This window comes from Ranitomeya imitator, chromosome 10 (assembly GCF_032444005.1).
Source record: "Ranitomeya imitator isolate aRanImi1 chromosome 10, aRanImi1.pri, whole genome shotgun sequence".
NCBI lineage: Eukaryota > Metazoa > Chordata > Amphibia > Anura > Dendrobatidae > Ranitomeya > Ranitomeya imitator.
The window spans coordinates 76,455,518-76,468,520 of NC_091291.1; the positions used below are offsets into that span (position 1 = coordinate 76,455,518).

The window sequence follows — 13,003 nt, forward strand, 5'->3', positions numbered from 1 at the left end:
GGTGGTCCGTTTGTGCCAGAACCAAAGGCTTGCCCTGAAAAACAGCCCACCTTATATCTTGGACCTACTGCCGGATACATACCAGCACCTCCGCACCATTATGTCTCGCTACGAGGGAAAGATGGAGATTCTTGGAGAAAATGAGTACTTCAGAGTTTTCATGGAGAACCTTTTGAAGAAGACCAAGCAAACAATTAGTCTTTTTAAGGAAGGCAAAGAACGCATGTATGAGGAGAACTCTCAACCAAGGTTGGTGTGCCAAATACTTCTGGCAACAGGAAAAATGGCATTCAGGAGTACCACTTTAACCCCTTAATGGTCTGTGATGTACATTCTGCTCAGTGGTCGCTGAGGGCTTTATGGAGCGGGCTCAGTAGCTGAACCCGCTTTTTGCTAGGCGTAAACCATAGCCGGTGTCTCCCTGCGACTGTAGTGGCTAGAGCGCGGAGTGCCCGATCTGTGCAATCAAGCCATCAGATGCCTCCATCAATCGCTGATGTTGGCATTTACATGGCGCAATTGCCAGTGCGCAAGGCAGCCAGGGATTTTGCGCTGCCATCTTAGTCCACCTGTAAGACTCATACAAATACCGTATCTATGTGTTTAAGCAAATGATCACAATATAAAAAGAAATAAGAATACACAAACTTAAATCACAGCATTCTCTCCATAAAAAAATAAAGTAAAAATGGAAAAAAAATATCAAATATGTTTTGTTTTCCTTTCTATCAAAAAATGATAATTTAAACCATATGGTTAACCGCCCAAAAGAATTTGCAGCCACATTTCCCTAAAAATAAACAATAAAATGCAATGTACCCCAAATTGGTATCAAGCTACAACTTGGCATGAAAGAAACAAGACCTCAGGAAGCTCTATAGATGGAAAATGTAAAGAAACAAAAAAGTATCCATAGCTCACAGGGTCATTGTTGCATTTTTCTTACCTTCTCTCCAGCAATATAACAGCACAGATTTCCCAAGTCTTCACATGAAACACTCACATATGAACACATACAGACCCGATGCATCAGCACATTGCGACTATTGAGTACATGAACTCCAGTATTACTGTAAACGTTAAATACATAAAGGCCCTTTGTTAGCGGTTTGTGACCCGAGCGTGCTAAAGCCATCCAACCACAACAAGAAGAACTTTTAATATGAATGCTACCTAGCCACTATATGTCCTACCTCTGTATCAAACCAGCCTCATGTGATGGGGAATAGTAAGCCAGGCATAGCTCACAATTAAACCGTACGTGGGAATGATGGGTGGATAAGAGTACTGAACCCTGCAGGGGGGCCACATCGCCATTCTCACCCGATATGTACTACACAAAAAATAAGAAATATGGCGCCGTAGCATTTTTGTGCATTAATTTAATGCTAAAGGTGTGGGGGCTCTAGCTCTTAATTTTTATTTTTTTTATTTTTTTTGTTTAGCACACACGAAGTCTCATACAACTATTAAATAGTGAGACAGCAGAGAGCCCAACCTGTTTTTTTTTTTTTTTTTTTTTTTTCCTTAATGTCCCCTTTTATTTTGGTCTTCCTTTTCATTACGATGCTTTTCCTGAAGTGGTAGTGTCCTTATGTTTTGATGTAAGAGAAATCCTGTATCCGTTACTTATATAAAAGACCCACAAGCATTAGAATTTGTAAGGAGGCTACACAGGAATTTTACTTTGAGTAAAAAGCTTTTCGGGCCTTTGAACGATACTAGGAGCTGAGTTGGATTTTTAATTGACCTGCAGTTGATGGTGGAGCCGTCATTAGCCGGTCCTGTGTGCCAGTGTCAGGTGTCTTTTTATATGTTTACTTGGGACACCGGCGTATGTAGCTACAAGCAGAATTTGTTCTGTCCTCCTCTTTGACACCAGCACTAAATGAAGAGTAGACGTGACTTGGGGTAAGTGCTTGTGTTTTCTATTCTTCCTGACATCTCTGCATCCACATAGATAAAGCCTCTGCAGATCTGTTCAGTCTCATGCTGGCCAAATTTGATCCAAAAAAGTAGATAACTTATACATTTTCTCCGTATTTTCTTGTTTTTGGGTCCACTCATGCAGTCACGGGTCAAAAATTGCAGGGCTGTGGAGTCAGTAGGCCAAACCTCTGACTCCTCAATTTCCATGACTCCGACTCCACCAAAATGGACTCCGACTCCACAGCCCTGAAAAATTGTAACACAAGAGAATTCCTACTGGATAGGTGATAACTTGCTGAGTTAGGAATGGCCCTTATGAAGAAGACTTCCTTCGCTTGCCGCCTTTTTTTTTTCTTCACTTATAAATTTCATGTATTTTACGGCGTCATTTTGGTGTTTTATTTTTTTTCTTTGCAGTTTTTAGTTTACATAGAGACTTCTATGAGAAACTACCTTGTAAAAATGCCACCACTCGGGCATGCTGCGTTCAGCGGGTTTCCACCTTGTCCATAATGACCTATGTTTTTACGGTAAAATGTTGAACCCGCAGACTACATTGTGCAGCATTGAGGTGTTTGCAGCAAGATTTGCGATCTGAAAGTAGGAAGTTTTGCATTGTGCAGTGGAAAAAGCAAGAGGAAGTGAGTATGACCGCAGTGAGAGCGGTGTGTGACGCGGCCCTTGTGAAACTTGCTGGAGAAATGCTGCAGTCACTGCCCTCGGTATTACACTGGTCCGAGTATGATTATGGCCACTCAGACCACGAAGTCTGTGTATAAACACATGGGATTCACGTGGTCGGTTTTTTTTTGGTTTTTTTTTCATCTCCATAGATGTTAGTAGGAAACAACTCAAAAAGTTCTTGTTTGTTTTTGGGCTCGGTAGTTACCTACAAGGATTTATTTATTACATTTTTATTACGGTTTTTTTTAATAGGCTGTAGATGGAACATGTTGTTTATGGCCTTTATAACTATATTTCCTTGATAGATAAAATGACTGCATTATCAGAAAAGTTTAAAGGGCACGTGTCTGCACAAAATGGACTAGTCGTTTAAACCTGGCTGTTATGTTAAATTCGTTCAAACTTTTTTTTTTTGTTTGTTTTCTATGACTTATTATTATTATTATTATTATTATGTTTTGTATTTGTATAATGACATTTCTATGTACAGTGAATAACAGTATTCACAATTGTGATGTCTCTATTGCTGATGACGGCTTCATCTAGGCTCCGAGGCCAGTGTGATGTTTTTATTTTTTTTATTTGTTTTTAATAATACATTTAACATTGAGAACCTGTCAGCAGGATTTCACACCCCAAGCTGTTTACATGTTCATGTAGTTCTTTAATACCTCCGTTACTGAGAAATCAGTGAGTGAATTAATATGCAAATGAGACTGAAGTGCTACTTGTAGATCTGAAGCCTCTGTCACTCCAGCTCCATTTTCCTTCCAACGCCGCCACCTCCTTCTACTCTTGCAGTGCTTTTGCCTGAAGTCGCACTGCCTAGAGGCGGTCAGTCACGCAGGAGAAGGTGGCGCTGGAAGGAAAATAGAGCTGGAGTGACAGAGGCTTCAGATCTTCAGCCTCATGTGCATATCAGTTATAATGCTGATCGTGCTGGCAATGTAAAGATATCACTGGACTTGTCTTTGAAAGACCTACATGCACATATAGTGTGTGGAGGTGAAATCCTGCTGGCAGATTCCCTTTTCAAAGCCGGATTTAAACACTATTTTGGCACTTTCCCTTTTAAACAAATTACATTTGGCCCTTTAGCACTGTTCCAGGCTGAGCAACACTAGAAAATAAACGGTGTGACTTGTCACGGGCTGACTTCTGATCCATCCCTGTAGATCGCTGCAGATGATTTTCTGTTGGTGCAGACCGGCATGAGAAGTAGAGATTGTAGAAAGCCTTTGTATGGCTTTGTGAAAACATGGAAATTAAAAAATGAAACACTTCTGTCTCTTTCCAAATTAATGGTTTCCCATGGTAAAGACACTGCTGTGTTCCATCTATTCTGCTCCCTGAAGGAAGGCATACTTACTGTACCTACATCTAGATACTGTATGCGAGGATTGCGTGTGTCCATACCCATTAGGGTGCTTTCACATTGCATGCAGTCACCCATTCGTTGGCCCTTTTGGGCCAAAAAACAGGATACAGGTGTAGGCACCATAGTGATGTTGTCAGTAGAGGGAACGTGTGCTCTCGCGTGCATCATTTTTGGGCATACGTGCCTACTGAAGGCGGCTGCTCAGAGTACACTGCGTCTGGGTGTCTTTCTCCAGTAAGTATACACTCCTGAAAATAGATGTCTGTCAAGCGACTTCTCATTTGGGCCAGCAGTTAAGCCTTTTGACCTCCCCGTTCACATAGATGCTTGGTTCCTCCACATGTACATAGAGTAGAGTAAGTCTAACGGGTCGGCATGGACATACAACATGCCTGATTTTTTTTATCTTCACCAACATATTGTTTTGGCACGGTCAGTAGGCCACTGCACCTTAGGTCAAGTTGACCTGTCCTGCTAAAATCGACGGGTTTGGTTTGACATGGCATCAAAATCATAACTCAGTTATTACAGAGATTCATATTTGTGAGAACCTCAAGTAGTGTTCATTCTTTAAGGTAGGCTGGGGGACCTTCTAAAGATTTTAGATGTTTGTCAGAATAAGATGCCTACAGCAGACCTCCTCGGATGTCGTTACTAGCTTCTGCATCATGTAAGGCGTTTGACAGAGAGCACTACCTCATCCAGCCCATCATCCTGTCCCCGGCAAAACCTCTTGATAGGGTACCGTTGGATTGCCCCTAACAATGGCTTCTGTGTATGCCATGTTTTTAAGCCAGTTAGATCCTACCAGAGGTGGAATCTTCTAGCCTTCGATGACACCTTGCACTACAAACATTGTGAAGTGTATCATCCCAGGTAGCCTAAGATCACGTCTGTTGGGGAGCTTACGCCCAAAATAGATCCGTGTGCTAAATTATAAGCGGTATATACAAGGTCCGGGGACAAGAAAGGGCTCCCAGGCCGAGAGAAATTGTGAGGCTACAATTGTAGGTATTAGTAAAGTCTAATAATGTGGTTCTCTGTGGTTGGGGGGTTAGACGTCTGTAAGGTGAATACACTCACCCCCTACAACCAGATTGCCATCAAACTGTTTAATCTCGCCTATAGCCTAGCTTTGGGGTTCAATAGTATATTTCAGGGGATTATGTAAAGTTCAGACTCCAATAATAGTGGTGTCCTACATCCCACATGTGAACACAGACTAAGCGATGAAAGGTTCACATATTTGTCTTTTTTGTAGGATTTAAAAACGGATTTTTTTAGAGGAAAAAAAAACATGATACAAAAATCTGTTTAACGGTAAAAAAAAATTAAAAAATAAATAAAATGGATTTATATTGGAGAAACAAGGGTCCCCAGTAAGGCGCTCATGTGGTATTGCCGTGTCAATAACGACTCGCACTGTAAAGCTGTTACTTTTCAAAATGGGGCGATATTCTGAGAAACCCGCGAATTGACACATTGGATGGCGGCTTATCTTCAGGACCAAGATGCGGTCTGCAGTCGGCAGCACCCCTATACACATGAGACCATCGGCTGAACCTGTCGATATCGATGGCTTTGGATGACGTTGGTCTGATGTGTATGGCGGCTTTACAGTCATGTGTACATATGCAACACTGGAAACGCCTAGAATGGCTGCATTATGTGCTGCTGGAGACCTGCGGGAGCAGTATAAGGCTGCGACACATCTGTGTACGGCACGCGGCAGACTGCTGGTCCCCTGGCCCAAACTAATACATTGTCCATCCCAGCGCCAGGGGCTCCTGTGCCCGCTGTGGACCCCTACAGGCCAAAGCTTCTATTATGCTGCTGCTTGTAATGGTGACAATCAAACTACAGTTTTAAGAATGATGTCCGGAGGCCCCGAGGTTACTGACACTATTTGCATGCTTGTAAAGAGGAAATACTTGCAACCAGGGTAACTACTTGTCTATGGGCCCTTTTGTCACTGACACTTCCTGCTGCCATGAACTTAACGCTTTAGTTGCTTAGTAGTGATGAGCGAATATACTCATTACTTGAGCATGATAGGGGGTCCTGTTATGAAAGGCAATTCAGTATCACAATGGACATGGAGGTCAGAGCACATACAGTGATCTGACAACAACCCAAAATAATAGAACGAGCTCTGAGACGTGGGAACTCTGCAGACCGCAATCCCTGATCCTCTCCAAACACAACTAGAGGCAGCCGTGGACTGCGCCTAACGCTACCTATGCAACTCGGCACAGCCTGAGAAACTAACTAGCCTGAAGATAGAAAAAATAAGCCTACCTTGCCTCAGAGAAATACCCCAAAGGAAAAGGCAGCCCCCCACATATAATGACTGTGAGTAAGATGAAAAGACAAACGTAGGGATGAAATAGATTCAGCAAAGTGAGGCCCGATATTCTAGACAGAACGAGGATAGGAAAGATAACTTTGCGGTCTACACAAAACCCTAAAGAAAACCACGCAAAGGGGCAAAAAGACCCTCCGTACCGAACTAACGGCACGGAGGTACACCCTTTGCGTCCCAGAGCTTCCAGCAAAACAAATAGACAAGCTGGACAGAAAAAATAGCAACAAATAGCAAAGAAGCACTTAGCTATGCAGAGCAGCAGGCCACAGGAATGATCCAGGGAAAAGCAAGTCCAACACTGGAACATTGACAGGAAGCATGAATCAAAGCATTAGGTGGGGTTAAGTAGAGAAGCACCTAACGACCTCACCAGATCACCTGAGGGAGGAAACTCAGAAGCAGCAGCACCAGTTTCCTCCACAAACGGAAGCTCCCAGAGAGAATCAGCCGAAGTACCACCCGTGACCACAGGAGGGAGCTCTGCCACAGAATTCACAACAGGGTCCTCTGAGTATTTTTTAGTGCTCGGAGATTTAGTTATTCTTACCGCAGCTGAATGATTTACATCTGCTAGCCAGTATAAGTACATGTGGGGGTTGCCTGGTTGCTAGGGAATCCCCACATGTACTTATGCTGGCTAACAGATGTAAATCATTCAGCTGCGGCAATAAAAACTAAATCTCCGATCACTAAAAAATACTTGGAGATCACCCGAGCATGCTCGAAATCTCGAGTAACGAGTATATTCGCTCATCACTCTTGCTTAGTCTTCTCATTTACTCTGGATCAACTTTTCTGTGCTTTTTAATAACTGTTTACATTTGTAATATTAACCCTCTGTTTTCTTTTTTTTTTTTTTTGTACCCACTAGGCGGAACTTGACCAAGTTGTCCCTGATCTTCAGTCACATGCTTGCAGAGTTAAAGGGAATATTCCCCAATGGATTGTTCCAAGGAGATACTTTCCGGATCACCAAGGCAGATGCTGCCGACTTCTGGAGAAAAGCTTTTGGAGAAAAGTATGAATTCTGAGAAATGGATCTTGTCAGATTTAAGTCATGTTTTTTGTAGTTTAATGGGCTTGGCTTGGTATATCAATGAATCAGTATCACATTGACACTGCCCAGAAAACCACCTGTTTTTCCCAAACCAAGAGAATGAGCTGATCTGCAGTCCTGACCCCCCCCCCCCCCTCCTCCACCCCAAACCAAAAGAATAGGAGCTGATCTGCAGTCCTGACCCCCCTCCACCCCAAACCAAAAGAATAGGAGCTGATCTGCAGTCCTGACCCCCACCCCAAACCAAGAGGATAGGAGCTGATCTGCATTCCTGACCCCCACCCCTCCACCCCAAACCAAAAGAATAGGAGCTGATCTGCAGTCCTGACCCCCCTCCACCCCAAACCAAAAGAATAGGAGCTGATCTGCAGTCCTGACGCCCACCTCAAACCAATAGAATGAGAGCTGATCTGCAGTCCTAACCCCCCACCCCAAACCAAGAGAATAGGAGCTGATCTGCAGTCCTGACCCCCACCCCAAACCAAGAGGATAGGAGCTGATCTGCAGTCCTGATCCCCACCCCCTCCACCCCAAACCAAAAGAATAAGCACTGATCTGCAGTCCTGACTCACCTCAAACCAATAGAATGAGAGCTGATCTGCAGTCCTGACTCCCCTCAAACCAATAGAATGAGAGCTGATCTGCAGTCCTAACCCCCCACCCCAAACCAAGAGAATGAGAGCTGATCTGCAGTCCTGACCCCAAACCAAGAGAATGAGAGCTGATCTGCAGTCCTGACCCCCACCCCAAACCAAGAGAATGAGAGCTGATCTGCAGTCCTGACCCCCACCCCAAACCAAGAGGATAGGAGCTGATCTGCAGTCCTGACCCCCACCCCAAACCCAGAGGATAGGAGCTGATCTGCATTCCTGACCCCCACCCCTCCACCCCAAACCAAAAGAATAGGAGCTGATCTGCATTCCTGACCCCCACCACTCCACCCCAAACCAAAAGAATAGGAGCTGATCTGCAGTCCTGACCCCCCTCCACCCCAAACCAAAAGAATAGGAGCTGATCTGCAGTCCTGACCCCCACCCCTCCACCCCAAACCAAAAGAATAGGAGCTGATCTGCAGTCCTGACGCCCACCTCAAACCAATAGAATGAGAGCTGATCTGCAGTCCTGATCCCCACCCCAAACCAAGAGGATAGGAGCTGATCTGCAGTCCTGACCCCAACCCCCTCCACCCCAAACCAAAAGAATAAGCACTGATCTGCAGTCCTGACTCACCTCAAACCAATAGAATGAGAGCTGATCTGCAGTCCTAACCCCCCACCCCAAACCAAGAGAATGAGAGCTGATCTGCAGTCCTGACCCCAAACCAAGAGGATAGGAGCTGATCTGCATTCCTGACCCCCACCCCTCCACCCCAAACCAAGAGGATAGGAGCTGATCTGCATTCGTGACCCCCACCCCTCCACCCCAAACCAAAAGAATAGGAGCTGATCTGCAGTCCTGACCCCCCTCCACCCCAAACCAAAAGAATAGGAGCTGATCTGCAGTCCTGACGCCCACCTCAAACCAATAGAATGAGAGCTGATCTGCAGTCCTAACCCCCCACCCCAAACCAAGAGAATAGGAGCTGATCTGCAGTCCTGACCCCCACCCCAAACCAAGAGGATAGGAGCTGATCTGCAGTCCTGACCCCCACCCCTCCACCCCAAACCAAAAGAATAGGAGCTGATCTGCAGTCCTGACCCCCACCCCAAACCAAGAGGATAGGAGCTGATCTGCATTCCTGACCCCCACCCCTCCACCCCAAACCAAAAGAATAGGAGCTGATCTGCATTCCTGACCCCCACCCCTCCACCCCAAACCAAAAGAATAGGAGCTGATCTGCAGTCCTGACCCCCCTCCACCCCAAACCAAAAGAATAGGAGCTGATCTGCAGTCCTGACGCCCACCTCAAACCAATAGAATGAGAGCTGATCTGCAGTCCTAACCCCCCACCCCAAACCAAGAGGATAGGAGCTGATCTGCAGTCCTGACCCCCACCCCCTCCACCCCAAACCAAAAGAATAAGCACTGATCTGCAGTCCTGACTCACCTCAAACCAATAGAATGAGAGCTGATCTGCAGTCCTAACCCCCCACCCCAAACCAAGAGAATGAGAGCTGATCTGCAGTGCTGACCCCAAACCAAGAGAATGAGAGCTGATCTGCAGTCCTGACCCCCACCCCAAACCAAGAGAATGAGAGCTGATCTGCAGTCCTGACCCCCATCTCAAACCAATAGAATGAAAGGTGATCTGCAGTCCTAACCCCCACCCCAAACCAAGAGAATGGGAGCTGTTCTGCAGTCCTAACCCCCACCCCAAACCAAGAGAATGGGAGCTGTTCTGCAGTCCTGACCCCCCACCCCAAACCAAGAGAATGGGAGCTGTTCTGCAGTCCTGACCCCCCACCCCAAACCAAGAGAATGGGAGCTAATCTGCAGTCCTGACCCCCACCCCAAACCAAGAGGATAGGAGCTGATCTGCATTCCTGACCCCCACCCCAAACCAAGAGAATGGGAGCTAATCTGCAGTCCTGACCCCCACCCCAAACCAAGAGAATGAGAGCTAATCTGCAGTCCTGACTTCCCAGAATGCACTGCTCCTTTCTACTCTATTTGGACTCGGCGCTGCATTTCCCGCTGCTATCGGCAGAATCACATCGCTGATAGGTTTTAGCATTCACATGTTGTCCAAACCCATCAAACAAGCTTCTTCCAGCCTAGTTCAGGTGAAATGTAAATGCTGCAGACGATCACTGGCTTCTGATTGGCTGCAGATTTTATGTTACACCTCTGCTGAGTGTTGATTCCAGCAGATTGGCGGATCAGTTTTATTTCCCCCCCCACACTTCCTTGTGTCCATTAGAAAGAGATTGTCCAGTAGCAGATGACACCAGTCACTAGCCATACATTTAGAGGGGTGACGATTAGCACCAGACGTGGATGTCTGCAGCCACAGTCAGAGTACAGCTTGTCTCATGAAGCCATCTTCTTCTTTCCACCGCTTCTGCACATCTCACTTCTCCTTCTGCCGCCCGAGGCTGCTTTCACACTTGAGTATTGCAGTTTTCTGCCAGCAATACTTGTTTGGAGCCATAACCTCCTGGATCGTGTGACATCAGGAATGTCTTGCCATATGAAGACTTTGTTAAAGGTTTTTTATTTTTGACCCCGTAAATTTGGGTTCTTTGGGCTAAATTCTTGTCACGTGGACGGATCACACTTTCGTTCTGAAGTTTCAGTTCATTCTGAACTGCTTCAAATCTGCAAGGAAAACATTAGCAGTGTGTGCATGAGACTTCAGAAATGGGACAGTAAAATCCAGCTTTTCGATGGAAGAGCGCACCGTGCACACCTAACCTTATTGTAGACCCCTGCCCTACTTCCTGTTCAACATTACTTCGCTTTCTGAGAACTTATAGCGGAAATGCCTAAAAATAAGGAAAACAATGAAATGTGCTTAACTCAACAAAAATGTCTTCCCCTTTTCTTGAAGAACCGTCGTTCCTTGGAAAATATTCCGACATGCCCTGCATGACGTCCACCCTATTTCTTCTGGTCTGGAAGCCATGGCGCTGAAATCCACCATCGACCTCACGTGCAATGACTATATCTCTGTTTTTGAGTTTGATATCTTCACTAGACTTTTTCAGGTACAGTGTTTGTTTTGTTCTTGTTGCCCGTTACCCTTATAACCGATATTGTCCAATCATTCCTTCTTCCTTTTTTTTACGCCAACAGCCATGGTCTTCCCTTCTCAGGAACTGGAATAGCCTGGCGGTGACGCATCCGGGTTACATGGCTTTCCTGACGTACGATGAAGTCAAGGCACGACTTCAGAAATTTATCCACAAGCCTGGGAGGTGAGTGCGTGAAACTCCATTATGGAAGGTTCTCGTCAGGCTACAGTTTTTATGGAAACTTCCTTAAAGGGGAATCTGTCACCACGATCAATTGTTTGTTTGGCCATGTGGCTCTTTGAAAGATAATGTCATCCATACCTTACTGATGCAGTAGACAAAAGGTGGGCTGATCCACCTCCAAGGACGAGAGTGGTGCTTATTCTAATGCAGCAGGCCACTTAGGCTACTTTCACACTAGCGTTTTTTTAAATCCGTCACAATGCGTCGTTTTGCAGAAAAAACGCATCCTGCAAAAGTGCTTGCAGGATGCGTTTTTTCCCCATACACTTCTATTGACGACGCATTTGCGACGGATTTGCACACTTCGCATCCGTCTTGCGACGAATGCGTCGTGCTTTGGCGGACCGTCAGGAGAAAAAACCCTACATGTAAGGTTTTTTTCTCCCGACGGACCGCTTTTTCCGACCGCGCATGCGCGGCCGGAACTCCGCCCCCACCTCCCCGCACCTTACAATGGGGCTGCGGATACGCCAGAAAAATGCATCCGCTGCCTCCATTGTGCAATGCAGCAAACGCTAGCGTCGGAATCTCTCCCCGACGCATTGCGACGGGAAGATTCCGACGCTAGTGTGAAAGAAGCCTTAGGCTACTTTCACACTAGCGTTGTTTGGCGTATGTCGCAATGCGTCGTTTTGGAGAAAAAAGGCATCCTGCAAATGTGCCCGCAAGATGCGTTTTTTCTCCATAGACTTGCATTAGCGACGTATGGCCACACGTCGCATCCGTCGTGCGACGGATGCGTCGTGTTTTGGCGGACCCTCGGCACAAAAAAAGTTACATGTAACGTTTTTTTGTGCGTCGTCCGCCATTTCCAACCGCGCATGCGCGGCCGAAACTCCGCCCCCTCCTCCCCGGACATTAGAATGGGGCAGCGGATTCATTGAAAAACTGCATCCGCTGCCCCCGTTGTTCATTTCTTTCACAACGTACGTCGGGCCGACGCTAGTGTGAAAGTAGCCTTACTCCTTCCTCCGAAAATTAGTATTTGGGTAATGTACCTGTTGTCAGACTGTGAGTAGGATATGTTTTTAATGTCTTTTTTGGATGAAAAAAATGTAGCATGTCCGCTTGTACCGGTATAAGAAGTGAATCAGGAAAATTGCTTCAAAGGCAATGTACACGTGTAGACAATGGTAAATATAATCTCAAATATATAGAGAAAAAACGCAAAAATTGAGCTTGGATTAAGTTGGTATACACGCAGCACATAAACGCATGTTCACATTGGCCATAAAATGCACAAAACCTATAAGAAACAAAATGAGCAAAAACCCTGCTGTAACTAAACAAGTAAAAAGCAAAAGTGCATTTAAATAACTCAGGGTTCTTAGTAATACTGTTTTTGATTAAAAAAAAAGCATAAAAGCTATTATTCAAGCACACTTTTGCTTTTACTTATTTCGTTATAGCAGGGTTTTTGCGCATTTTGTTTCTTGTAGGTTTTGTACAAGTGTTTGTGTGTGTATATTACATTATATATAAATATTATATAAAAATATATACCGTCCCCACTACATGTGTGCTTAGGACAAAGTGTAGGACATATCAGCAAATGAATGATAAGAACAAGAGGAAAAAAACAACTTCAGAAGTCCAAAATGTGACACAAATAATAGCTTTATTGGTGTTACAAGCATGAACCGGTGCGGTATGGTAGGGGACAAATAACCAGA

The 13,003-nt window shown here is 45.3% G+C and overlaps 1 protein-coding gene across 1 annotated transcript in view; it reads left to right on the forward strand.

Annotated features, from left to right (window-relative positions):
* Window positions 1-13,003, forward strand: part of CBL (Cbl proto-oncogene) — a 103,442-nt gene that overhangs the window by 54,451 nt on the left and 35,988 nt on the right. The window contains exons 2-5 of the mRNA XM_069741761.1: window positions 2-249; window positions 7,228-7,374; window positions 10,904-11,060; window positions 11,149-11,270. Coding sequence (XP_069597862.1) covers window positions 2-249; window positions 7,228-7,374; window positions 10,904-11,060; window positions 11,149-11,270 — 674 coding nt within the window. The remainder of the gene's footprint in view (window position 1; window positions 250-7,227; window positions 7,375-10,903; window positions 11,061-11,148; window positions 11,271-13,003) is intronic.